The 27179-nt window shown below is 45.4% G+C and overlaps 1 protein-coding gene across 1 annotated transcript in view; it reads left to right on the top strand.

Annotated features, from left to right (window-relative positions):
- Window positions 1-27179, top strand: part of UXS1 (UDP-glucuronate decarboxylase 1) — a 130792-nt gene that overhangs the window by 38370 nt on the left and 65243 nt on the right. The window contains 1 exon segment of the mRNA XM_030201461.1: window positions 25909-25969. Coding sequence (XP_030057321.1) covers window positions 25909-25969 — 61 coding nt within the window.

The following is a 27179-nucleotide window of genomic DNA, read 5'->3' as shown; positions in this document are numbered from 1 at the left end:
AGCACAAAAGAGTTCTTGAGAGTTCAAAATATTTATTTCAACAAAGTTCACTGCTTTCAGTGCATATCCTTGACTTTTACAAATGTATCTCACTTCAGGTGGTTTGAATTTGGAAATTGACTGGACCGCAGCTATGTAAATTGATCTTGTGATGTCATTGCTTTTAGTAATTTCATTGGTGCAAAAGGGTCATGTGATTTATTTAAAACTTGCTCAGCGTCAGAGTGTTAGTAACAGTATGAGGCAGGCACTGATGCTGTATGTGTGATTCTTTAAGTATAAGGTATGTGTGTTTCACTTTATTTAGTTAATTTTTAGCACAGACAGATTTCTGACTGGTGATTTTATTTTGTAGTTTTGGCAGACCACACCCTGAGGCAGCATTTGTGAAACATGCCGCATGTTGGTGGAGGCGTCTGTGCTCTGCAAAATGTGAAAATAATTTGATGGGGATTACTGTTTTGGAGCATTTTAAAGTATTTTGTACAGAAGTGAGATATGTTTATAAAAGTTAATGATATGCATTGAAATTAGTGAACTTTGTTGAAATAAATATTTAAAACTCTCAAGAACCAGAGGGCACTCAAGGAAGCTACTTGGTACTATTAAAACAAACAGGAGGCAATATTTTTTCACTCAATGAATATTTGAGTTGGGGTACAGAAATCCTAAACATATATCAGGTTGGAGGGACCTTGGGGTGATGGTGTCCGAGGATCTGAACATGACAAAACAATGCGACAAGGTGGTGATCGTGGCCAGAAGGATGCTAGGCTGCATAGAGGGGTATAATCAGCAGAAGAAAGGAGGTGTTGATGCCCCCTCTACAAGTCATTGGTGAGGCCCCACTTGGAATATTGTGTTCAGTATCTTACTAAGGATGTAAAACAAACTTGAAGCAGTTAAGAAGAGTGACGAAAATGGTATCGGATTTGCATTGCAAGATGTACGAAGAGAGACTTACTGACCTGAACATGTATATCCTGGAGGAAAGCAGAAATGGGTGATTATGATACAGACGTTCAAATATTTAAAAGGTATTAATCTGCAAATTTTTTCCAGAGATGGGAAGGCTCTAGAACTAGAGGACATGAATTGTGGTTGAAAGGGGGCAGACTCGGGAATAATGTTGGGAAGTATTTTTTTTTCCACAGAGAGGGTGGTAGATACCTGGAATGCCCTCTCGCGGAAGGTGGTGGAGATGAAAAAGGTAACAGAATTCAAAAATGCGTGGGATAAAAACACCAAGGAATGTTGTTGAGAAGGAATGGATTCAAAGAAACTTAGCAGAGATTAGGCGTCAACACCAGTAATTGGGAAGCAAAGCCAGTACTGGCAAACTTCTAAGGTCTGTGCTCTAATCGTGGCTGGACAGATTCATCTTCAGAATTTGAAGAACAAGGTCAGTGCTGGGCAGACTGACCTGTGCCCTAATCGTGGCTAAATAGATTTGGATGAGCTGGAGTGGAGCTTTTCAGAGACTTCAATGTGAACTTAATGCATTTTAGAACAATGAAGTATCGAATGTCATATGTAATGAGTTTATCTTGTTGGGCAGACTGGATGGACCATACAGGTTTCTATCTTCCGTCATATACTATGTTAAGCTCTGAAACTTACTGCCAGAGGGGTGTAGTATCAATGTTTAGTGTATCTGGATTTAAAAAAGGTTTGGACAAATTCCTGGAGGAAAAGTCCATAGTCTGCTGTTGAGACAGACATGGGGAAAAAACACTGTTTATCCCTGGTATCAATAGCGTGAATCTTGTCTACTATTTGGGATTCTTTCAGGTAATGTTGGAAACAGGATACTGGGCTAAATGCACCATTGGTCTGACCCAGTATGGCTGTTCTTTCATATGACAAAGTACCTCATGAATAACTCCTGAGGCAATTAAAAAGTCATAGGATAGGAGTCAGTGTCCTACTGTAGATTAAGAACTGGTTAAAGATAGAAAATAGAGTATGGTTAAATGGTCAGTATTTTCAGTGGAGAAGGGTAAAATGGTGAGGTTCACCAGGGATCTATGCTAGGACTTCTGCATTTTAACATATAAATGATCAAAAAAAACCAGAAATAACAAGTGATGTGATCACATTTTCTAATGATAGTTATTCAAAGTTATTAAATCACAAGAGAATTGTGAAGAATTGAAGAGGCTATTAAGAATTTGGGCAAGGACAATGTCCTGCTAGACAAACTGAGTTGAGTCGTATGAACTCACAAGTGGATGCTGGACAACGTTGTTATCCGCAGGATCTTTCAGGATACCCCCTTGATGGATTTTTTTGTCACGCCATTCATCAAAAAGGCACCTCAGTTTTACTCCAGGATAGGATTGCCCAGCAAGCTAGCCTCAGATGCCTTCCTCCTACATTGGGGAATGGGTGTTCTGTACATGTATCCAACAATACCCTTCCTAGTGAAGATCATTCTGAAGTTCAGATCAAAATTGGGAAGCTATGATTCTCATAGCCTCTTATTGGACAAGACAAATATGGTTCTGACTTCTGTTGGCCCTTTCCATCAGAAGTCTTCTGAGACTGGAGTGTATTCCAACACTGATTACGCAAGAGCAGGGTACTCTGTTGCATCCCAACATAGACCGTAGCTCTCACAGCTTAGATGCTGAAAGTTCAACATTTTGTTCACTAAACTTGCTTGACAGTGTGTCACTGGTCTTGCAACAATACTGTTTGAAAGTAATGAATCAGAATAAATTCTATTGAGCTAATGATGATTTTCAGGAAAGATAGAAGCTTATGGGTATTGGAACTTGTGTAGAATGTGAATATGGTTGCTATGTGTAAAGATGGCTTTTGTTCATTTTTAGGGTTATAGGAATACTGCTTCCTTGTCATCAAGCAGATGAATCCATTACGAGTGGGTTGTGTCCATCAACCAGCAGGGGGAGATAGAGAGCACTGAAAAACCATAGTGCCTCATGGCCAGCTAGTTCCATCTGCCTCTTCAGTATTCTCTATCTCCCCAGCAGGGTGGTTGCAGCTTGTTCAAGCTCCTTCAGAAAATCTGCCTGGGGTGGCTCCTGTGCTTTTGCCAGTTGTAGAAGGGGTGTTGTGGCTGATGGTGTCCACTTTAAAGGCAAATAGGTTAGCCCTTTCCCTGGCTTATCCGGCCCCCGATGTGAAAGTAGACAAATAGGCAAGCCCTGTCCCTGTCTTTGCCCACGCTGTGGATTAGGCTTGCCCTTTCCCTGCCTTTCCCACGCTACTAATCCTCCGGAGTTGGAAATTTGCCTCTTTCGCTGTTGCCTCAAACTTTCCTCACAGCGTTAAAAAAAAAAAAAAAGTCTCATCACGCTTTGGCGCTGCGATCCCAGAAAAGAGGTTTTCTTCTGATTGTACAGCGTGACCGGAGCTCAGAGACTCGCGGACCCGCGTTCGGGACGATTTTGGTGCGAATCCGCCATTTTGAATTTCCGCTGCTTTCGGCGATGGCTGCTGAGAAAGTTAAGCGCTGTTCTGTTTGTGGCAAGCACAAATCTGCAGCAGGGCTCTGTAAGGCGTGCTTTTCAGACGGTAGAGCTGGCCCAAGCATGGCGAGCAATGTTCCTTCCCGCTCCGTGGAGCTGGCAGCGGGCGCCATTTTGGAACAGCATGGTGCGACCCCCGCTGAGGCGGAGGGGTTTGAGCTTGGAGGGGTGCCTCGTGTGGAGGCTAATAAAAGAGCGGTTTCCCCCGGACTGGAACCGGGAGGCCAGGGTGAGCCATTTTCCCCTGAATTTGTTTTATTGCTGCATAATGCATACATGTTAAAAAGAACTCTTCCGCAGGGGTCCCCTGCGGCCCTGCTTTCTGTATCCCCTCCAGTGGAGTCTGGCCTTGGATTACCGTTAGGCGCATTTTCCCCTGACAGATGGCCGCAAGACAAGCACAGAAGGGTGGATTCCCCTTCAGAGAGTGGCGCACCCCCTTTTTTCCCCCCTGTGGCCGGGATGTGAGGACTCTGAGGGGTCTGGCAGGCCTTCGTGGTCTGGAGAGCCAGAAGAAGGTGCAGGATTGCCACTGGATCCAGATGATCCTGCTGCCTTTCAGGTCCTCTCTATAGAAGACCCTGGGAGTACTGAGACCTCCTCCGGTAATCCGAGGATGGCACGTACTAAGAAGCCTGCTCGAGCCTTTCCTTTGCATGACTCCATCCAAGAGCTTATCACGGCTCAATGGGCTGACCCTGAGGGGCCTTTGAAAGTCGCCAGGGCTATGGGGCAATTATACCCTCTAAGTGAGGAGCATTTGGCGTGCCTAGCAGTGCCTAAAGAGGATGCCCTGGTCACGGCTGTGACAAAGGAAACTACCCTCCCAGTGGAAGGAGTTGCCCTGAAGGACATGCAGGACCGTCGCCTGGAGGCAGCTATGAAACGGTCCTTTGAAATTTCAGGCCTATCCTTACGGGCGTCTGCATGCAGCTGCTACGCTGCCCGAGCCTGCCTCGCTTGGTTACAACAGGCAGTGGAACAGCCCGGAGATGGAGCGGAGCCCCTTACGGAGGTGGCACCGCGGATGGAGTCGGCCTTGTCATTTTTGGCTGATGCCCTTTATGATCTGGTCAGAGCTTTGGCTATACAGATGGCTGTAGCGGTGGTGGCTCGCCGTCTTCTGTGGCTACGGCATTGGGCAGCTGACATGGCCTCTAAGCAAAGGTTGGTGAAGTTGCCCTTTCAAGGCCTTCTCCTGTTTGGTGAGGAGTTGGAGAAAATTGTGAAAGGCCTGGGGGATGCCAAACCCCAGCGCGTACCCGAGGATAGGCCGTGGACTTCTTGCAAGGGGCAGGCGGTTCCCTCCTGTTACAGACCTCGCTTCCGTGAAGCTAGAAGGTACCACCCGGGGCATTCTGCTGGGTTCACTTTGCGTGCCCGTTTTCAGCTTCCGTGAAGCTAGAAGGTACAGCCCGGGGCGTTCTGCTGGTTTTTTTTTTTTTTTTGTTACATTTGTACCTCGCGCTTTCCCACTCATTGCAGGCTCAATGTGGCAGGCAATGGAGGGTTAAGTGACTTGCCCAGAGTCACAAGGAGCTGCCTGTGTCGGGATTCAAACTCAGTACCTCAGGACCAAATTCCACCACCCTAACCACCAGGCCACTCCTCCACTCCGTTTTCAGCAGAGGAACTCCTTTCACTCGGACAAACGTTCCTCAGCAGCAGGCTCAAGACCTGGAGTTCAAGGGCGACCCTCTCGATGGTGCGCCGGCCCCCTCCTCGATTCCTGTGATAGGAGGACGTCTTTCCCTCTTTCTCGAGGAGTGAGCCAAGATTACCTCAGATCAGTGGGTCTTGGACCTGATCAGAGAAGGCTACACAATAGAATTCAATGCCCCGATAAGAGACGTGTTTGTGGAGTCCCGATGCGGTTTTGCCGCTAAACGGGCGGCGGTAGAGGAGACCTTGCAAGGCTTGATTCACATAGGGGCGGTTTCCCCAGTGCCTCCTGCCAAATGCGGCTCTGGCCGTTACTCCATTTACTTTGTGGTGCCGCGAAAAGGAGGGTCTTCTCGGCCTATCCTAGACTTAAAAGAAGTCAACAAGTCTCTGAACGTGCAGCATTTCCACATGGAAACCCTGTTCTCCGTCGTAGCGACGGTACAGCCAGGAGAGTTTCTCACATCTCTGGACCTGAAAGAAGCTTACTTGCACATACCAATTTGGCCCCCATACTAGAGGTTTCTGCGTTTTGCGGTGATGGGAAAGCATTTCCAGTTTCGGGCCTTGCCTTTTGGCCTCGCCACAGCTCCCCGAACCTTTTCCAAGGTAATGGTGGTAGTAGCTGCTTTTCTCAGGCGAGAGGGTATCCGGGTTCACCCGTACCTAGACGACTGGCTCATCAGAGCAGACTCTGCAGAAGAGAGTCATCAGGTTACAGCCAGAGTGGTCTCAGTACTGCAATCTCTGGGCTGGGTCGTCAGTATAGCCAAATGTCACCTGACCCCCTCTCAATCTCTAGAATATTTGGGGTCCGGTTCAGCACAGCCTCGGGGATGGTCTTCCTACCCGAGCAAAGGCGGTGCAAGCTTCAGAACCAGGTCCGTCTGCTCCTGAGGATGCCTCGCCTGCGAGCTTGGGACATAGTCCAGCTATTGGGGTCGATGACGGCCACTTTGGAAGTGGTGCCTTGGACGAGAGCACACCTGAGACCTCTGCAGTGTTCCCTACTTCAACGGTGGTCTCCACTATCTCAGGATTATCAATGCAGACTCATGTGGCTCCCTGCGGCCCGACTCCATACTGAGTGGTGGCTCTCGGACAGCATGCTGCGGCGAGGAATGCCGCTAGCTCTCCCCGATTGGTACCTGGTGGTAACAGATGCCAGCCTGAAGGGCTGGGGTGCACATTGCCGGGGAAGGCATGCCCAGGGTCTTTGGACACCCGAGGAGTCGGAGTGGTCCATCAATCGCTTGGAGTTGAAAGCGATTTTCCAGGCGCTTCTGGCCTTTCATTTGACCCTGGAAGGATTGGCTGTCAGAGTTCTGTCGGACAACACGACAGCAGTGGCCTACATAAATCGCCAAGGAGGCACTCAGTGCGTAGCAATAGCAGTTCAGGCCGCGCAGATTTGCCACTGGGCCGAGCTTCATCTGCAGTTTCTGTCAGCAGCTCATATTGCAGGTCAGAGCAACATGCAAGCCGATTATCTGAGCAGGAATCAAATCGACCCAGCAGAGTGGGAACTTGAAGACGAAGTATTCCTGCAGATATGTGCCAAATGGGGAAAGCCCATAATGGATCTTATGGCGTCAAGCACAAATGCCAAAGTCCCGTGCTTCTACAGCAGACGGGAGAGATCCTCGATCGGCAGGGTTGGATGCCTTGGCTCAACCCTGGCCTCCGGGCCTCCTGTATGTGTTCCCTCCGTGGCCCTTGATAGGGCGAGTACTCCTGCGGATTCGGCTCCACCAAGGAGAGGTGGTTCTCATTGCCCCAGATTGGCCCAGGAGCCCGTAGTATGCGGACCTCCGGTGGATGCTGGTAGAGGATCCCCTGCCGTTACCTCTGGTACCGAACCTGTTGTCACAGGGCCCGGTGACCATGGAGGATGCCTGCCGCTTTGGTCTTAAGGCATGGCTATTGAGAGGGCGCAATTGAGAGACAAGGGATATTCCAGTAAAGTCATTTCCACTCTCCTGCAGGCCCGCAAGCATTCCACTTCCGTGGCTTATGCCAGGATTTTGCGCCAATTTGAGGCTTGGTGTGCTTCTAAAGCGATCACACCCATGCGGGCTTCTGTCTTGCCGATACTTGACTTTTTGCAGGATGGTTTACAAAAAGTCTTGGCCTATAATTCCCTGCGTGTTCAAGTGGCAGCCTTAGCATGTTTTCGAGGGAAGGTCGCTGGCCTCTCTTTGGCTGCTTGCCCGGATGTGACACGGTTTCTTAGAGGGGTGCTTCTGCTCGGTCCTCCCATGCGGGCCCCGTGTCCGGCCTGGAAACTGGGATTAGTTTTAAAGGCCCTTCAGTGTTCGCCCTTCGAGCCGCTTAGGCGAGCTTCGGAGAAGGATGTGACCTTAAAGACGGTCTTTTTGGTGGCCGTGACATCGGCGAGACAGGTATCTGAGCTCCAGGTGCTGTCCTGTCGAGACCCATTTCTGCAATTCTCAGAGTCCGGAGTAATGGTACGTACGGTGCCTTCCTTCATTCCTAAGGTGGTTTCAGCGTTTCACCTAAACCAGCCTATTTTCCTGCCCTCCTTTTCTAAAGAGGAGCTTCCTGAAGCCTATGGACAGTTGCACCTTCTGGATGTGCGAAGGGCTCTGTTGCAATATCTGCGCATGTCAAATGCCTTCAGGACCTCTGACCATCTTTTTGTTCTTTTGTCAGGTCCACGCAGAGGGTCTCCAGCGTCTAAGGGCACTATAACCCGTTGGCTCAAAGAAGCTATCTTTTCAGCATATCTGCTATCTGGCCGGCCTCCACCTGAAGCCTTTAAGGCACATTCCACAAGAGCAATTTCCTTTTCTTGGGCTGAAACCGGAGCACTCTCTCTTCAAGAGATATGTAGTGCAGCTACTTGGGCTTCGAAGCTCTCTTTTGCCCGACATTACAGGCTGGATGTGGCTGCCAGGAGAGACGCACATTTTGGAGCACAAGTGCTGGCGCGTGGTGTGGCTTGTTCCCACCCTATCTAGGGATTGCTTTGATACATCCCACTCGTAATGGATTCATCTGCTTGATGACAAGGAAGGAAAAATTAGGTTCTTACCTTGGTAATTTTCTTTCCTTTGGTCATAGCAGATGAATCCATGAGCCCTCCCTTAGTGGTTCATTATGTGATTCATGTTACTTATGTTTAGTTTTTCCTGTAGATATGTTCCCTCATTGGGAGAAGTTGGAAAACAGTCTTCAGGATTTCTGTTCAGTTACAGGAGGACGTGTTCATTCCCTCCAGGAGGATGAGTTCATTCCCTCCTTTGAATCATAGCTCCAGTTTTGGGGCGTTCATCTGCTGTGAGGAAAGTTTATGTTGTTATGCTTTGCGGTGTAACATTGCTTTGGAAGCTTCAAATACTGAAGAGGCCATGAGGCACTATGGTTTTTCAGTGCTCTCTATCTCCCCCTGCTGGTTGATGGGCACAACCCACTCGTAATGGATTCATCTGCTATGACTAAAGGAAAGAAAATTACCAAGGTAAGAACCTAATTTTCCCTTCCTCCTGTTTGAAAATGACACTTGTCTCCAAAATGTCCTTTGGAGAGCTATGTTAATCACCTCCATGATCATTATGTGTTTGTGTGAAAATATAATATATTTGAATAAGCCATGACTACCAATCTGTGCACTGTTCTTATGGCCTTCAGAGATCCTGTGCTATTAGTTATACGAGACTGCCAAGGTTCTGATCACAGCTACATACTTGTTTATAAGTGTAGGCTGAAGTGCCTCTCGTTTCATATATCCTTGTCTTGGCATATTTCTTCAAGGACTAGCATAGTTTTTGCATATGAATGACATCAGGTTGGAGCCTTTTGTCGCAAGTTCTAGGCTTTCTGAAAAGTGCTGTACTGAGCATATGGAGGCACTGCATTATGGCATGTGCGTGACTCCTTTTAGTCTGACAAAATAGTGCTTCCTGATCCTGCTAGACTAGTCTAGACAATAATAGCAGAGCCCAGCACCAATGAAATGTAAATATGTATATTTGATTAAGCTGCAAACAAAGCTAAGTAGCATTTTATTAAAAATTTATAAAAAGTTTCTAGCACATCATTAAAGTTGGAAGACCGATGACGACTGTAGTGAGTCACTGGGCAGTGATCCCAGTGTAAAATGAGCCACTGCTGAGATCTGTTGGTCAACGTCCACAACTTTAATATTTATATTTCATTGGTGCTAGGCTCTGCTATTATTATTTATTGCCCCCACTGTTAAAGTTTTGACTATTTAAATTGATGGAGACTAGTCCAGACAAGTAGGTTGTGCTCTGCAACAAGCAGATGGAGGCAGAGAATACTGACTTCATCACCAGTATAAACAGTGGAACAGCCCTGAGACTTGCTGGTAGTCTTTTCTTCCAGCAGATGGATGCAGTTCGGGCTGATGCAACAGAATTTCCAGTGTATGGCCTGGCTTCCAGGTTGCGGACTAAGGTGCGTGACCTGAGGTTCAGCTTTGGTGCCTTGGATGATTCCAAGGGATCTAACTGAAGACCTTTACCCTAATTTAATTGGGGGCAAGAGAGAGAGCCCCTAGTTTAGGATTCTGATCCTTGGGCTCCAGTCTTCATGGACCATGTCATTGGTGCCAGTGTTGTCCTTTGGGGCCCTGCTGAATTCCATCTCCCCTCTTTTCTCCATGTGTTCTCCTCCCCCCTCCCTCCATGCCATTGCTCTTGTCTGTCTTGTCATAAAGTTTATTTAAAAATAAATAAGATGAGGAAGGTGGGGTCGAATTATTTATGGGCTCAAGAAATGTGAAAACTCTCAGCAAGGTAACTCAGGAATGTTTTCACACAACACGTGATGTATTGAGGAACAAATCATACTTTTTTAGGTTAGTACAAATACTTGAGAAATGAAGTAATGTGAGACTGTCAGACAGCAGCATTCCAAACTACTTTCAATAACTGAAGTGCATATTCAGACAACACAATATATAAAGTATTGCAATAGTCTCATCTAGAAATCACTAATGCTCATAAGAAAGAATAAAATCAAGGCAGCATCAATAAATAACCAAGTTTTTGTATCGATCACATTTTGAAAAAAGCATGAGAAATAAGGGCCCTGGTTCACTAAGGTGCGTTAGTGTTTTTAGTGCGCCTACACTTAGCGTGTGCACTAACCATGTAGGTACCTATAGGGAATATTGGAGGCATGTACATGGTTAACGTTCGTTAAAAATGTTAACGTGCCTATAACGCTGCTTAGTAAACAGGGCCCTAAGTCTGAATTTGATCAAAACATTAAATCTATGAATCTGCCTACAGCCCAGATTTTTGGTAGATCATTTACTAGGTATTTCTATATCACTGAAAAAAGTCTAAAGCCCTCAGTCTAAAAATCAGTGTCTTTAGATTTTCAACCAATCCCCAGAAACCATTGGGGGGGGGGGGGGTTCAGATTTAATACCAACCTATTAGAGGCCTTCTAGTTATTCACATGTTCCAAACAAGTCACAGCTTGCCCACTTAATAGAAGTTCCCCTTTCTGTGGCTATATATTTTAAAAACAAAATGGTTGTCGGCAAATAACCAGAACCTTCATTACCTTGTAACAACTTTACCAATGGTTGGACATATACATTGAGCAACATGGCAGAAAATAGAGGAATCATGTGGAACACAGAAACAAGTTTCTCCCAGGTCATTATTACCAAAAAAAACCCCACAGTTTTTGCTCCCTACCAGAAAGAGAATATTTAAACCAAGCAAAGTTGTGTGATCATCAGTATGAAAAGCAGCCAATATAGCAGTATTATATTTAATGCTGTCCATGTTATGTCTGAGACAAACATTGAAAATGTAGCGCCCCCTAGGTTTCAGCGCTGCCCCGCTTTGCAACAATAACAGAATCTGCTATTGGTCACAGCACCGGGGTAAGATGTTTCCCCTGAAGCGGAGCACACTTCCGCCCAGCGCTACTGGTTTTTAATCATTAAGGAATAAGATAACTAAAATTAAATAATTTTTATTAACAGAGTCGATTATTTTCAGAGTGTGAGGAACCCCATTCACGCTGGCAAAGAAATGTGTATCACCACCTTTAACAAGCAAATATGTTTAATTTATTCTGCAACTCACATTTGTTTAACGGTTACATTTACTTAAGCATTATTTGAACAGCTCAAAGTAGCTTCTATTCCTGTTTACACTTTTCAACCTTCAGAACCTTACAGAACCTTTAAATGCTTATACTGAAAGAAATGCAAGAATACAAAGCATTAATTTGTGCACTAGCAAAGGAATTTACTCCCTTCTTAGGGTTTTCTGGATTTCATGGACCCAAGCTCAAAGATTCCCGAAAACTAAGTTCAGAAATGTTTGGAGACCGGAACCCAGTAAAACTCAAACCTCAGCATATCATTATTACCAGTCCAGGACTTTTTTCCCCCTGTTTTAAACCTTAAAAGCAATTTTCCTTTGGTTAAAAACAAACAAACAATTGTTTATCTTCTTTCACAGGTAGGGCGAAACAACAACAGGTACCTTTACTGTTTCAGCTGTTCAAAGATAAAATTATGTGTGCACACAAAAAAAAATAGTTCTAAAAAATTATTCAAAAATTCATAAAGGTAAATAACTTATCCTCTCCTTCCCGTTTTGATCCGGTAACCTCTTGCTGCTTGAGACTGGATCCCAGGAAACACTGCTGCCACAGGGAAACACCGCCACACTGGAGGAATCAGCAGCTGCCCCTCAGAATTACTGCTGCAATTCGTAGGAATCCGCTGTGCTGCCGTTGATGCACAGGAACAGGAAAACATCAACTCTATTGTGACTCTGATACAGGAGTTCTGAAACTAATGCTGGCTAACTCCCAAACTCAGGTCCAGTTTCTTCACTTGGCCATACCCTCTGTCCAAGAATCACTTATTCCTCCCTTTGTAATAATAACTTCGCTGGTAGCTTGAATTTCCCAGCTCATCACCTTCAAGGTGCTCTCTCTGAATTCCAATACTTATTGATGGAAACCTTTCACCCTGGCTTTTCCCAATACAGCTAAACCCCCCTTTCTTTTGGAGTACTGGAGAGACCCCTTAAAAGTCCCTTCCCTTACCAGTACTGCCTCTGAGTTATCAGCTGACTCTACAGAAAGAAAACCTTTTTTTCTCTCAGCATAGAAAAAAACCTCCCTGTCAGTTCTCTTTCTCCTATCCTTCTCCCTGCTTCCCCAAGCCGTAGTTCAGGTAACCAGAATCAGATGACATCATCGGTCCCTTCTGAGCCAATCAACCTCTCCAGCACTTAAGCTACAGTTTGCGCTGAGAATATGGATTCTGAATTTCCCTGGTGTCAGCTCCATTTTAAAACCATCAGACCCATGGACTTTAATTGAGAAGAAACCTTTCCTAAATTTTTTGACATCCGCTCATGTCACATCCCTCCCGCTCGCTGAGCAGGTGTAGCACATCTCTCCTGGTACCCTGATAACCTTAGAATTTAAAAATACCTTTTCTCCTGACCACACCGCATTTTCCTAAAAAAAAACCCCCTCCATCCTATATAACCATTGGAATTTCAAAACACCCCCCCCCCCAAAAGATGTGCAGCCTCCTTGAAACTGCGTATCTCCCTATAGACAACTTAAAAACAATATTCTTTTTGCCAGATCCCCCTAATTCCCCCAAACAGGACCCCCAAATGCCCTTACTACCCCAAAAAAAGTTTAATTAATTAATCCTCCCAAGGCCCTGTCCAGGCCCCGATTTCAGGCCTACTCAGAGCTTCAGAATCTTACTGAGCATCAGTGTTGCCAGGTGGGCGGTTTTACCGCCCAATTGTGCGGTTTTCCGCGACCCGCCGCGGGAAATTTTTGCCCGCGGCGGGTTGCGTTTTTTTGGGCTTCTTTTTTGTCTTTTGGGTGGTTTTTAGGCGTTTTTTTCGGCCTTGGGGGGCGGGGGTTAGTGACGTTCTGGGCGGGGCAGGTGACGGGGAGGCGGGGCTGGTGACGGGGGAGGCGGGGCCGATGGCGGGGGCGGGGTGATGACGCGGGGGTGGGGGTGTCAGGGGTGGGGTTTGAGTTTGGGCGGGTTTTGGGCTGGATTTAGGCTGGTTTGGGTGGGAAAAAATTTTTCCACCTGGCAACCCTGCTGAGCATGTGCAGAACCTGTCATTACACCCAGTAATGCTCTCTGTCTCTACTTCACTTAAAGCCAGCCAGCCATCCATCAGGGCTGGTCACAAACAACTCCTGCCCCTAAAAATCCCATCTCTGCAGCCCTGAGGACCCCTCCAGCACTCCAAAAGGAAAAGGTAACGTTTGTATTTTGTTTTTAACCATATTACAAAAACATCAGAGTTCCAGTAATATGACCTCTCTTAAAAACTCCTTGAAAGGAGTTTAGAACATCATTAAGAAATCAATGAACTGTAACATAACAAATTTCTCAATCTTAGCTAAGGATAAAGGATTTGGAAACCAGGCAGTAGTTAGCCACATCCGTCACATCCAATTTTTTCCCTTTAAGTAAATGACAAACCAAAGCTGTGTTGAACACTGTAGAGTAAACTCCTGACAATAAAACAAGAACTAATTGATTTCAATAAAGGAAAATATACATCCTTGGTGGACTTTATCAACCAGAGTGGATAGGGATCTAATGCAGCATCCTTAGAGGAAATCTTCAAGAAGAGTTCTAAATTGAACTGCATCATGGCAGAAAAATGCAGCCAGTGACTTTTTCACAGATCTACTGTAGATTTGAGACATAACTAAGAAGCAGAGCTACTTGCTCACAAAAAAAGTAAATAAACCAATGTGACAGCTTTTCTGCAACAGAAAGATCTATTTTCCCAGTACAAGGACCCTTACTGTGGAATTCACTGCCCTCCATTTACAAACGTCCCTTGATCAATTCAAAGTCAATTTGAAAACATCCTTATTTCAGGAAGCTTTCTCCTAAATTTACCCTTACTACTGGCTTGATCCTGTCGAGCAATCATGAAGAGACCCCAGTGCTGCCTTTTGTATTACCTTCCCCAAGTTTCCTATCTGAAGTGTAGTTTTCCCCTCCTTCCCAGCATTGTATTCTTTGTCGATCACGTTCTCTTTTCTCCTTTTGAGCTCAGATGCACAAAACTTAACAAGCCAGCAACGTAGTTTTTACACTGGTTCTAGATGGTTTAGCAAGCAAGGAGTTCAGTGAGACATGCACAAAAGGGCTCTTTGAGCTCTCTTCCTGTCATGGTAGTAGCTAACAAAACTTTTATGCAAAGTTATTATAATGAGCTAATTACTATTCAGATGTGCATTCAAAGCGATGCATAGAAGCAGCCCTACCTTTACCGTGGAAAAGTTAACGGGAGGTCTGGAGCTGTTGATCCTGACAGTTCTTCATATTCCACAGCCGCTTCAGGGTCCTGTGCCACTATGCAGGAGGAGAAAGGCACCGGAGCAGGGAGATCGCTGACTGCGGCAGTGAAGTGTGGGATTGAAGACGGGTACCACTTTTTCCTCATGCCCTCTCTCCCAGCGGTGAGGAGGCAGGGAAGATGCACGAGCCCCAACAGTCTACCCATCAGCTACTGCTCTAACCCTGGAAGCATACCCTGCAGCAATTTTGTGGGGGGAAAAAAAAGCTACACTGGTGTTCATACACGCAGGTTCCATGCATGTATGAAAGCCGTACACTAGTACTTCTCTGAGCATACGCAGAGCAGCCACGCTTAACGATTGGTTGTTCTGCGCAAGCTCCCTCGTATTGAGCTATTCGCGGATTTTCCGAGCAGCTCATTTGCTTGCAATTTGCTTTGGAAATTACCCTGTATTTCCAAATCGGTAATTTTTACAGAGGTGGAAATACTGGGTGGTTCTTTTCGTGAACCTTTGTGCATCTTTCCCTAAGAGGCAGATGCAGCAACCAAACGTAAAAAAATCTAAATCGTTAAAGTCCCTAACGATTTTAAAATAACGAAAAATGCACCAAAAAAAAAAGTCACACATGCTGAGATCGGTAGTGAAACGTACAATGTATCAAAGAATCACAATACACATCGTTAATCGGCCCCCAAATCATGCGCAGAGCAGCCAAGCGTTATGTTAGCTGCTCTGCGCATGCCACAAACAGTCACAACACAGTCAAATCGCAAGCACATGGCTCCCAAATAAAAACAAAAATAAAAAAAAAGGGTCGGGAGGGGGCAAGGGCGCTCATCAGGAGCGTCCTGTACAGACGGCCTTGCCCCCCCCCCCCCCCCCGCTGCTCCCCACTTTCCGCCGCTCCCCCCACCCCGAAAAAGCAAAATTCTAGCAGCCCCTGCCCCCTCCCCACTTTCCGCCGCTCCCCCCACCCCGAAAAAGCAAACTTCTAGAAGCCCCTGCCCCCCTCCCTTCCTCACTACTCTGTCACCTCAGCTCCGCCTCCCGACATCCTCCGTCCGCGCCCCGCCCCCTTTTGGGGTCATCGCCGCCATTCCCCTCCTCCATCGGGCCCCCCTTCCTCTTACCGGGCCCGTGCAGCGCCTCTCTCCTCTGTCCGAAGGCGCTGCACGGGCAAGAAGAACGCTGAATCAGCTGATGCCTGCCTTCGCGATGGGCGTCTTTCTCCTCCTGGGCCCGCCCCTGTCTGACGTCAGTAACCTACGTAGGTTACTGACGTCAGACAGGGGCGGGCCCAGGAGGAGAAAGACGCCCATCGCGAAGGCAGGCATCAGCTGATTCAGCGTTCTTCTTGCCCGTGCAGCGCCTTCGGACAGAGGAGAGAGGCGCTGCACGGGCCCGGTAAGAGGAAGGGGGGCCCGATGGAGGAGGGGAATGGCGGCGACGACCCCAAAAGGGGGCGGGGCACGGACGGAGGATGTCGGGAGGCGGAGCACAGGTGACAGAGTACTGAGGAAGGGAGGGGGGCAGGGGCTTCTAGAAGTTTGCTTTTTCGGGGTGGGGGGAGCGGCGGAAAGTGGGGAGCAGCGGGGGGGGGGGGGGGCAAGGCCGTCCGTACAGGACGCTCCTGATGAGCGCCCTTGCCCCCTCCCGATCCTTTTTTTATTTTTATTTTTTTATGTGTTTTCTGAGGTCCTTTGGACCAATCACAGCGCTTTTAGCTCTGCTAATGCGCTGGGATTGGCTCAAAGTTTGTTTATTTTTTCAATTAACACTTTTTCCTGGCACAGAGCTGTCCTAACGAGAGGTCCAGACCTCTCGTTAGTTTTCCTGCCTTTTTCCTGCGTAAAGGCAATCGGAAAAGGTTAGTGCATGTCGTTTCAATGGGGTTTTCACACTAATTGCTCATCTCCATTCCGTTTTCGTTAGCTGCTACTGTCGTCGGAAAATAGGCTTAAGTGCATGGAAAGGATAGGAAATTCTTCCCTGAGGGCTCATTTAACGATGAAAAACGTTTAGTGCATCTGCCTCTTAGTGTCTAAACTGCCTAGATGGCATGTCCATAGAGCAGGATAGAAAGTGTAAAATAAACTTAAAACTTAGTACATTAATTTGTACATTGTTTTGCCCAGTTAGATTCTTCACAATATGAAAATTCTTGTGGTTGTTTAACACATTCTGAGATGTCATTGCAACATAATGACCTTATTCTCAACATAAAGTCATACTAGGCAAAAAATCTGAGGCTCTGCTTGTCTGAACTTCTAACAGTTTTCTAGTAAACCACAGTGCAATTAATTTATGACTAGGGCTTCTATATTTTTTTAGTCAAAGCAACTACTTCTAATGTTTCTGCAAGCATGGTGTTCCATTGCTCAGCTAATGAATCACTATCTAATGTTAATGGAAATGATTCAAATAACATCTGCCAACATTTTTCAAAGCTTTCCTTAACTGCTGTTGGGTGAAACGTCTTAACAGAGGACAATGAACAAATTCCAGCTTAGTCATTAAAGAATGAAATGTAAAAGCCAGAATATAATGGTCAGCCCAATGGCCAGTCTGCTTTTGATATTAATTGTAATAAATAAAGATTTAATACAGTTAAATACTGAGGGCACGATATTCAGCCGGCGGTGGGCAGCATATTTGCTGTCCATTGCATGTGTTAACTCAGATATTCAGTGCTGGACTGTATCTGGCAGCAGGCATTGAATATCCAGGTTTATTATCTGCTAAAAAGTTAACTGGCAATGCCAATATTAGCGCTAACCAATTAATTTTTAATGGTCAAAGATAGGCCTGCTATTTAAGCGGCCTATTTTGACTGCTCAGCATAGCTGGATCGGTGCTGAGTATCTGCACCTGACTGGCTATGTCGCTAACCAGGCTATTCATTTGGAGATAATCAGTTATCTCCTACTGAATATCCATGGTTAGGAGCTTAAACACCTTTTAACCAGCCAGGAATGGCTTTGGGTCGGTTAAATATGTTTATATTTTGGGTATGTGTGTGTGTGGGGGGGGGGGGGGGGGCGGTGAGTCTCTATGCAAAAAAAAAAAAAAGTAAGCGCAGTACACGAGTTAGTGTATATACTAGTTGCAAAAAGCTAATACATGCATATTAGAAACTGGTGACGTTATGCCCACATTCTCATCAACATGCACATTAGTCACTCAAAATGGCCAAAGTTTCCAACTGTACATTCAGTGTACCATTCAGTTCTACAAAAGTTATGTACATGGCTGACAGACCTGGAAGACAAAGTAACAGGAAAAAGCATGGGGGGGGGGGGGGGGGGGGAGGGGAAGAAGTTAACATGCCTTCCAAGCCTTGGTTTATATATGACTATTCCTAAATAATAAATGGTCAGAGTAGAAGCCCTACTGTGATCAGGTCTAGGTTGATGCTCAAACCTGTAACCCAGTGGAAAAAGCAGATTAATTGATCATAAATCTGTTTCCGAGTTCCAGGTTTCAGACATACCTACTCAACATTAAGCCAGGAATTGAGCTTAGAAAATATTTAAATACTCTTAAGTCGCACATCATTTATGACATTTTAAAAGATCATTCCAGATGTTTTGTAAGGGTACAGGAATCAAACTCTCTAAATACTGTCTGACATCTAAGGCTTGTAGAGCTTAACTTATAGAGCTTTAGCAGGTGGCTAATCATGGGAACTTTCCCTTCTTTACTAAATACGCTATGAAAGGTGTTCATAAATTGTAAATTTAGTTTATTTTCGAGCTGATTGGAATTCTTTAAGGGTAGAAAATAGAATCATCATTTCAACATCTGAGTCACAAGTGTGCAAGTGCAAATACTTGGTATCATATGTTCCCCCTTGTGAGTAAATTTGATTGTGGATAAAACAGTTTATGGTACTGATTATTACAAGTTTTTGGATGGTTGAGTAGATTATTAATATTATAAAGCAGAGAACTCATGTGGAAAGGTGACAAATGTGTTTTTATTTTATTTTCAAAGTTGCGATGTTTATTTTGAACTGTTATGTTGTTTTGTTATCCGTTTAGAATACTTAATGTGGAATATAAATGTTGTTGAAGAATATAGTGAGGCTTATCTTCAAAGCACTTAGACTCACAAAGTTACATATTATGTACGTTTGTCATTAGGGGCTCTATTTACTAAGGTGGTTAGCATTTTAATCGCACCTACAATTAGCACACGCGCTAACCATGTAGGCACCTATAGGGATGTTATAGGTGTGTACACAGCTAACGTGCGTACATGGTTAATGCGTGTTAAAAATGTTAACGTGGCTTAGTGAACAGGGCCCTAGGAGTCTTCAGTGCGGAAAAGGAACAAAACCTGAGTGCAGGATACAAGATAAGCCAAGTGAAGTGGTACTCTTCTGGTATATATTGTACATACTGTAGCAGGACATGTTTATCCACTCCTACATCATGTGCACCTTTCTTTAAATTAGTGATCTTATTTTCTAACTCCTCTTACTCTCTTACCTATCTATATTTTCCATCTTTGCTTATATCCTACACTGTCAATTAAAAGGTTCTATTACGTATTGTGTTGACATTATAAGTAGTATACTATGCCATACTTTGTATTGTTATTTGAACATTTTTACTGCTGTAACTGTCTATTGCTCATGTTTGATTTATTCTTATTGTGCACCACCTTCAGTGAATTCCTTCAAAAAGGTGGTATTTTGCATGAGAGATTTAATTGGGTTTTAGGATTAAAACCTAAAATCGGGAACTATAAATATACACTTCCACTGGTACATATAACAGTGAGCATCAGGTATCTTTTAGTCTGGGTAAGTTTAAAAGCTGTATGTAGAGAATTTTACAAAACTCAACCAAAAAAACACATAGGGTGTTGCAGTAAGTGAAACTTAGAAATGTTATTAAAAGGTAGGTAAATAATGTAACTTGCAAATACAGTCAAAAACATACAAACAAGATCCCAAAAAAGTACTAAACATTTTATACTGCTTATCCCAGAAATAGTGGATTTTCCCCAAGTCCATTTATTAATGGTCTATGGACTTTTCCTTTAGGAAGTCGTCCAAACCTTTTTGAAACTTCGCTAAGCTAACCGCCTTTACCACATTCTCTGGCTTTTGTATTGTAACTTTAAATATAAATCCGGTATGCCCGTCAGAAATCACTTAACTTAATCACATCGCTGTAGTGTTCTGCTCACAGCGGTGCCACCGGCTTCTTTAGTTTGAGGGAAGGTGGGATCGGGGTTTTGATTCTGTAGGCTCTGGTGATCTGTGTCCAGTTATTTCACCCACTTTCTCTCCCCTCCTCTGTTGGTGATCCTTGATTCTTCAAGAAGCATCTCATCAGCTCTTCTTATTTTCATGATGGATTTAACCTTCATTCATTTTGCACATAGAACCAATTCCTCGCTTTGGATCACACTTTCGTTGAGACAGAGGTAGAAGCTGTAATAGGGACAACAGCTTTGGTGACCCAGTGTTTCCCGGCCATACTTCAGTTGTACCCATTGAGAGAAATGAGAAAAAAAAAAACCCTTCCAAAGTTCCTACCTTTTCCTCAACTGTTCTTTTGACTTACAGAAGCAGCTAGGCTCTTCTGTGAAATCCGACCCCTTATTTTGATTCCATATGTGTAGTCCTGCTTGTTTTATTCACTCGTAGTATGCAGTAGTTTCTTATCCTTATCTTATCCCCTTCAAGCTTCAAAAATATATTTGATGTATCTGTGTGTAATGTGTTTTTTTTTTTCTTTTTTGTAGTCTTACCTTAAAAGATTTAAGAAAAGCCCTCAGAAATATAATTAATTGTTCCAATTTAACAGGTTTGACTTATTTACTTCCTTGATTTTTCCCTTCCATCCAATACCAAACTCTTCTCCCTAATTCAGTTCAACTAATTGATAGGTCAGTATAAGAAGATTTGGAAGATGTGGCAAGGAGTGAAGGAAGAACTTCTCATATGTTGCAACTTCAAAGTGTACAATTAGATTGCCTCTTCTTTGAAGTGGAGATAAGCTCCTGAAAAAAAATTCCCTTCTACTAAAGCAATAGAAAATAACACAACAGCTAACTAGCAATATACACTGGGCAGGGCTGGGCGCTGCCATTTTGCGGCATCGAAGGAAGAGGAGGGAGGCAGGCTACCTCCCTCCTCCGACCCACAAGGTAGGGGGGCAGGGAGAGGGGGGGTGGATTGATCACTGGACCACCAAGGACCCTTTGCTGGGGGTTGGGGGGCCGTAGACCCACCAGATCTCCAGCCCTCCCTGAACCTAGGGGGGATCGTCGGGGGGGGGGGGGGGGTAACTGACGGTACAGCGAACCTCCAGCCCCCCTGTCGCTGGGGGGGGGGGGAGGGATGTTTGGTCACCCACTGAACCACCAGAGACTGGTTGCACATGTTGAGGGGATTAGGGGCGGCTGGGGACCCACCGGATCTCCAGCCCTCCCTGAACCTGGGAAGGGGGGATAGTTGGGTGGGCCGGAGGTCCACTAGACCTCCAGCCCCCTGTCGCTGGCAGGTTTGCCTTGTTTGGGGGGAATGGGGGGCCAGCTAGCATGCAAATGCATGCTGGACAGGGCTCACCATTCCTCCCCAATGATCTGCAAACCCTAACGCCAGCTCGGAGCTGGTGTAGGGTTTGCCGCGGCCAGCGACCCAATCTTTGGCGTGCTGGTCGCTGATCATTGGGGATGAATATGTTTAGCCCTGTTTACCATGCATTTGCATACTAGTTGCATTCAGAGCCCTCGAGCACATTGTTGTTGTTTTTTTTGTTACATTTGTACCCAGCGCTTTCCCACTCATGGCATGCTCAATGCGGCTTACATGGGGCAATGGAGGGTTAAGTGACTTGCCCAGAGTCACAAGGAGCTGCCTGTGCCTGAAGTGGGAATCGAACTCAGTTCCTCAGTTCCCCAGGACCAAAGTCCACCACCCTAACCACTAGGCCACTCCTCCACTCGCTCTCGAGGGCTCTGATCATGGGGCGGTAGCAAACGCCAGCGCTAGTAAGGCGCTAACAGCCTCTAGCGCTGGCATTTGCTTCTGATCATCCCCCTGTCAGTTTGCGTGTGTTCCTCTTATCTTGATGATGATCTTAAACTGAAATCTTTGATTTTGAGGAATACTGCTATGAAGTAAAAGCAAGCCCAGGTCAGAAAGAGATGAAAATAACCCACAGGACTAAGTATGAAAATATGAATTCAAACATTACATTTTGCAGCTATGATTTTAAACTGCAAGAATATTCAATTTCTCCAGAAGCCTCTTCGACCGACAGGAGCTGAGGGTACTATGAGGGCCTCGTTCACTGCCCCCAAGAGAGGGAGTCTCAGCTTTTACTCAACATTTATACTTATTAATTCAAACATTTGGTTTCCAGTGTACCGTGGTGTCTGTATTCTGTGATGCACGTCAGTCCTCTGTCCATGTTCCTACCGTGCTGAGGGATGAGAGGTGGGAGGCGAGGATTGATGGTGTAGCAGTACCTCCATTTCAATTATGAGGCAAGTTCTGTAAGACTTCAGGGAGGAGCTGCTTGCCCCCTCACAACTGAAACTGTTGCAGCAATACCATAATCTCCACAGTAGGAACATAGGTGGAGGACCCCCAAGCGTAGAGGGAGCATGCGTTGGTATCTCACAGCTAGTCTCTTGGACTACAGTGATTGGACTTAGGGCTAGATGCACTAAAGTCCTCGGAAGAGCTGTTCCCTTACCGATTCCATAGCGAATCGGTAAGGGAACGGCCATGCATCAAGGAAATGGAATGCAAATGATCTGTTCGTTTGCATTCCATTTCCTTGATGCATGGCCGTTCCCTACCGGTGACACCAGTAACAGCTAAACGCGCTGTGATTGGCGGAGAGAGACCTGGAGGGGGGCATAATCGAAAGGGACGTCTAAATAGTTTTTTTATTTGGACGTTCTCGCAGAAGAACACCCATCACAAAACAATCTGGGGAAAAACGTCCAATTGCTCGTCAGGGCCGTCCTTTTTTGTATGTTTCAGTGAAGGACGTCCATGTTAGGCGTCCTCGCACGTCCCGATGCCGGCGGTGGTAATTTGGTGCAACTCTCACCCCCCCTCCCCCCCCCCATCGCCCCCAGAGCCGCGCGTTCCCGGGGAGGAGGGTCTGCATGCTCAGCCACAATCCACCCCCTTCTTCTGAGAGTGGGGCGGCAGAGATCACTGGCTGTACCAGCGGCTGCAGCTTGCGCTCTGGCCCGTGGCTCTAACAAGTGCTCGTCAGGGCCGCCGTTTTTTTTTTTTTTTTTTAAATGTGTCAGTGAAGAATGTCCATGTTAGGAGGATGACCCTGACGAGCACTTGGACTTTTTTTTCCCGATTTTTTTTTTGTTTGTTTTGTTTTGTTACATTTATAGAAGTTTTTAGAGGCTGCGCAGCCCCAACGTGAAGTACAGACCTCCCGTTAGATTTTCCACGGTTAGGCAATCGGAAAATGGTAATGCATCTCATTACAATACGATTTATACACAGTGGGGTACTAATTTGCTCATCTGCATTCCGTTTTCGTTAGCTGCTACCATGATCGGAAGATGGCTGGGAGAAGCATGTAGTGCATGCCACGGTTTACTGCTTGCCCGTTAATGGCTCATTAATGGCTCGTTAAGTTTAGTGCATCTGGCCCTTAATGAGAAGAAGCAGAAAGATTGAAAAATGAGGGATGGCCTCAGGTAGCATTGTAGCCCCAGTTTAAACAGATATGTTAAACATGTGGATTAGGCCAAGAAATAAGCAAGATATGGCTTTTATCAGTTTCCTAAGTATGGATGTTGAATGTGTAATAAATATAAAAAATATTTTAAAATGCTGTAGTTTGTGAACCATGCCCTGTTATATGCATGATTAAATTGGAAAACAAATTTAAGTCCATATTTCATGCTAGGGAAAATGGACAATGCTGTACTGAAAAATTTGAAAATATGGTTAATTTTTGTTGAAAATGATTGGCAATGGAAGTTGTAGAAGACCTGGTTAATCTCTGATCACATTGTATACCTTGACAAAATGCTACCTGTGTAAAATCTATATTGCAGCTTTTCTCACACTGGCTATTTACCCTTTGGTCTTCAAACTGTGTTGAATAACCTTTAGGTTTAATTCATTGCACCATTCCTAATTACTTAAATGTCAAACTATTTTTATACTTTTCCAACTGGAGTTAACTAAGGTTGTTTACAATTTAGAACACAAAAATTACAGACATAACAGCTATGAGTGGAGAAGGCATGCAGAACATGCCTTGTGGAATTACTTCCAATCCCTGTGTATGCATGTGTTTGTCTCTCTCTAACAAGAGAGAGCACTTAAGAAGCGAGAGACAGGATTGAAAAGAGCAATTTTAACTGTTTCAGTGTATGAAAATTTCCATGCTGCTGAAACTGCTTCTCATATAGAAATGCAGTAGGGTTTGTTTTTTGAGAGGGGGAACTTTGTATCTCTGGAACCCCTGGTCCATTTTTAAACTGTGTTTTTCCCTCATGCCAAATTTGGGGCCCTGTTTACCAAACCACGCTGTAAGCACGCAAACGTTTTAGCGTGCTAATTTTTAGTGCGCGCTCGCCTACAGCGCGGCTTAGTAAACAGGGCCCTTGTGAACGATTACAGGAGGACCTTGCGAGACCTTGCGAGACTGGGAGAATGGGCGTGCAAGTGGCAGATGAAGTTCAATGTTGACAAGTGCAAAGTGATGCATGTGGGTAAGAGGAACCCGAATTATAGCTACGTCTTGCAAGGTTCCGCGTTAGGAGTTACGGATCAAGAAAGGGATCTGGGTGTCGTCGTCGATGATACGCTGAAACCTTCTGCTCAGTGTGCTGCTGCGGCTAGGAAAGCGAATAGAATGTTGGGTGTTATTAGGAAGGGTATGGAGTCCAGGTGTGCGGATGTTATAATGCCGTTGTATCGCTCCATGGTGCGACCGCACCTGGAGTATTGTGTTCAGTACTGTCTCCGTATCTCAAAAAAGATATAGTAGAATTGGAAAAGGTACAGCGAAGGGCGACGAAAATGATAGTGGGGATGGGACGACTTTCCTATGAAGAGAGGCTGAGAAGGCTAGGGCTTTTCAGCTTGGAGAAGAGACGGCTGAGGGGAGATATGATAGAAGTGTATAAAATAATGAGTGGAATGGATCGGGTGGGATGTGAAGCGACTGTTCACGCTATCCAAAAATACTAGGACTAGAGGGCATGAGTTGAAGCTACAGTGTTGGTAAATTTAAAACGAATCGGAGAAAATTTTTCTTCACCCAACGTGTAATTAGACTCTGGAATTCGTTGCCGGAGAACGTGGTACGGGTGGTTAGCTTGATGGAGTTTAAAAAGGGGTTAGATAGATTCCTAAAGGACAAGTCCATAGATCGCTATTAAATGGACTTGGAAAAATTCCGCATTTTTAGGTATAACTTGTCTGGAATGTTTTTACGTTTGGGGAGCGTGCCAGGTGCCCTTGACCTGGATTGGCCACTGTCGGTGACAGGATGCTGGGCTAGATGGACCTTTGGTCTTTCCCAGTATGGCACTACTTATGTACTTATGTACTTATGGTCTTGTTTTGTTAAATTTTCTAATAATTTCTTGTAGAGGCATAGCCAGACCTTGATTTTTTTTGGGGGGGGGGCACATTTTGCTCCTCCTTCCCGCTGCTGTCTGCTCCCACCACAACCTCGCATGCCTGGGCTGATGAGGGTCCCCAATCCCTGCCAGCAGAAGCCTTCCTGTGGCGATACTTGGCGCTGCGCTGCGCTGCCTGCCCTGCTTTTCTGCCCTGGCACGTATGCTCGATTTTAGTGAAATTTAAGCATGTGTGAAGCTTGTACATGCTCAATTTCATTAAAACCAAGCATGAGGGAGGGGGAAGCAGGGCAGACAGCACGGTTGCAAATGTCGCCTCAGGGCTTGGAGACCTTCGTCAGCTAAACCAGCAGATTTTAGGGACCCAAATTGGGGGGGGGGGGGGGGGGGGGGGGGGGGGGGGGGGGGGGGGGGGGAGCAGGCCACCCAAGGGCTTTGTTGCCCTTAGACAAACAGATATTTTCAACCTCTTATGTATCCAAGTTCCTAAGCTTCTTAATATTTGATATGCTGCCAACCAAATAACTAAGTGGTTTTCAATAATGACACAAATAGTAATAAAAATAAATAGTCATGGAACCAACAAATCAAACAGAGAATTCAGGTAATCATTTCTTTCCAACACCCATTGGTCTAGAAAGAATAAACACTAAAAATTCTTTTAAACACAAAAATTTGTTGATGAACCATACCCATTCACAACAGATACCAAAACATAATGTTAGACTGAACAAATGGTTGTGCACGAGAGAGTGCTTGCAACTTACTAGGAATTTTAGCCCAACATTTCTTGCTGGTGATTTCATCATTTGCACTTTTTCCACAGTTTTACTCAGAAGTACCCACCAGTAAAATTTCTCTCTGAAAAGGATCGTAAAAGAATTCTGGTAAGTTAGCATTGTTTGTATATTATGTTGATTTGCTCTCCCTGCAGCTCCTGTGGCCAACTCTGACTTTCAAATTAATTTCAGTTGGTCGCTTTTATTTTGTGGTAATGGAACGGAATTCAGAGCTGTTGAAGAGCAGTTTAAAGTCTGAACTTTTTTTTTTTTTTTTAATTGTTGCCACTTGCTTGGTTGACTTTGAAATATTGTGTAATACAAAGGAAAATACTTGCTCTTAAGAGTATACTACACCTTTGCAGCTGCATAATTTGTATAGTGAATTTCAATTCTATCACTTCCCAAGTTTTTTTTTTTTAGTTACAATCATACTTGAGTTCCTGAATCACAGACTGCAGACTGTCTGTTTTCTTTTGAATGAGATTGAAAACCTTTTAAGTCCTAGCACCAGATTCCACTAGTGTAGGGGCGGCCCAAAGCAATCTGTCACCCGAGGCAGGCATGGTCTGGCATCTCCCTCCTTCCCTCCTCGACCCTCTTCCCCGTGTTTTACCTTATTTTTTTTGTTCTTTTTTCATAAGGTGGCAACGGCCCGCGATTACCATAGGCCTGCCCTGCTGTGGTACCTTCGGCATCAGCCTCTTTGCAGTACTGCATCCTCCTGCCTCTGAGGAAATGGAAGTTATTCAAGAGGCGGACCACAGTAGGGAGAAGAGTCCCGCAGGGCCTTTTGAAAGAGAAAAAATAAGGTAAACCTGGTGAAGAGGTGTGAGGAGGGAAGGGGAGAGTGCCGCCTGAGGCCCCCGCCTCAGTTGTCCTAATGTTAGGGCCGCCACTGCCCTAGTGAAATAAGGAGCATTTGCCGCTTTTTTTTTTGGTGAGCTGTGTGTTGGGAAAATCCACCATTAGTCTTTTCTACATGGCTATATTTTAATCATTACTGGCTTATTTGAATATACATAGCCTCGACGTCAGTTTGCTGAGCAGGCCCCCCCCCCCCCAGGACCGGTCAGAATAGGAACCCAGCACTGAGGAGCACCTATGCCAGGCATTGGGGGAAGCCCAAGAAGCATCGCATCAATTGCCTTCGACGCACAGTACTGGGAGTAACAGGACACCACAGAACGCTCTGTTCCTGAGAAGTGTCAGCACCTGGAGGACTGCTTCTTCCTCTATCCAAGAGGTGCTGGTGCATGGGTCCCTGCGTAGCTAGGACCAGGCACCCGCTCTGCCCCGACTATTTCGCAGCCTGTCT

The sequence above is a fragment of the Microcaecilia unicolor genome, chromosome 4 (assembly GCF_901765095.1).
Source record: "Microcaecilia unicolor chromosome 4, aMicUni1.1, whole genome shotgun sequence".
Classification (NCBI taxonomy): Eukaryota; Metazoa; Chordata; class Amphibia; order Gymnophiona; family Siphonopidae; genus Microcaecilia; species Microcaecilia unicolor.
This window is presented reverse-complemented; position numbering and strand designations above follow the sequence as displayed.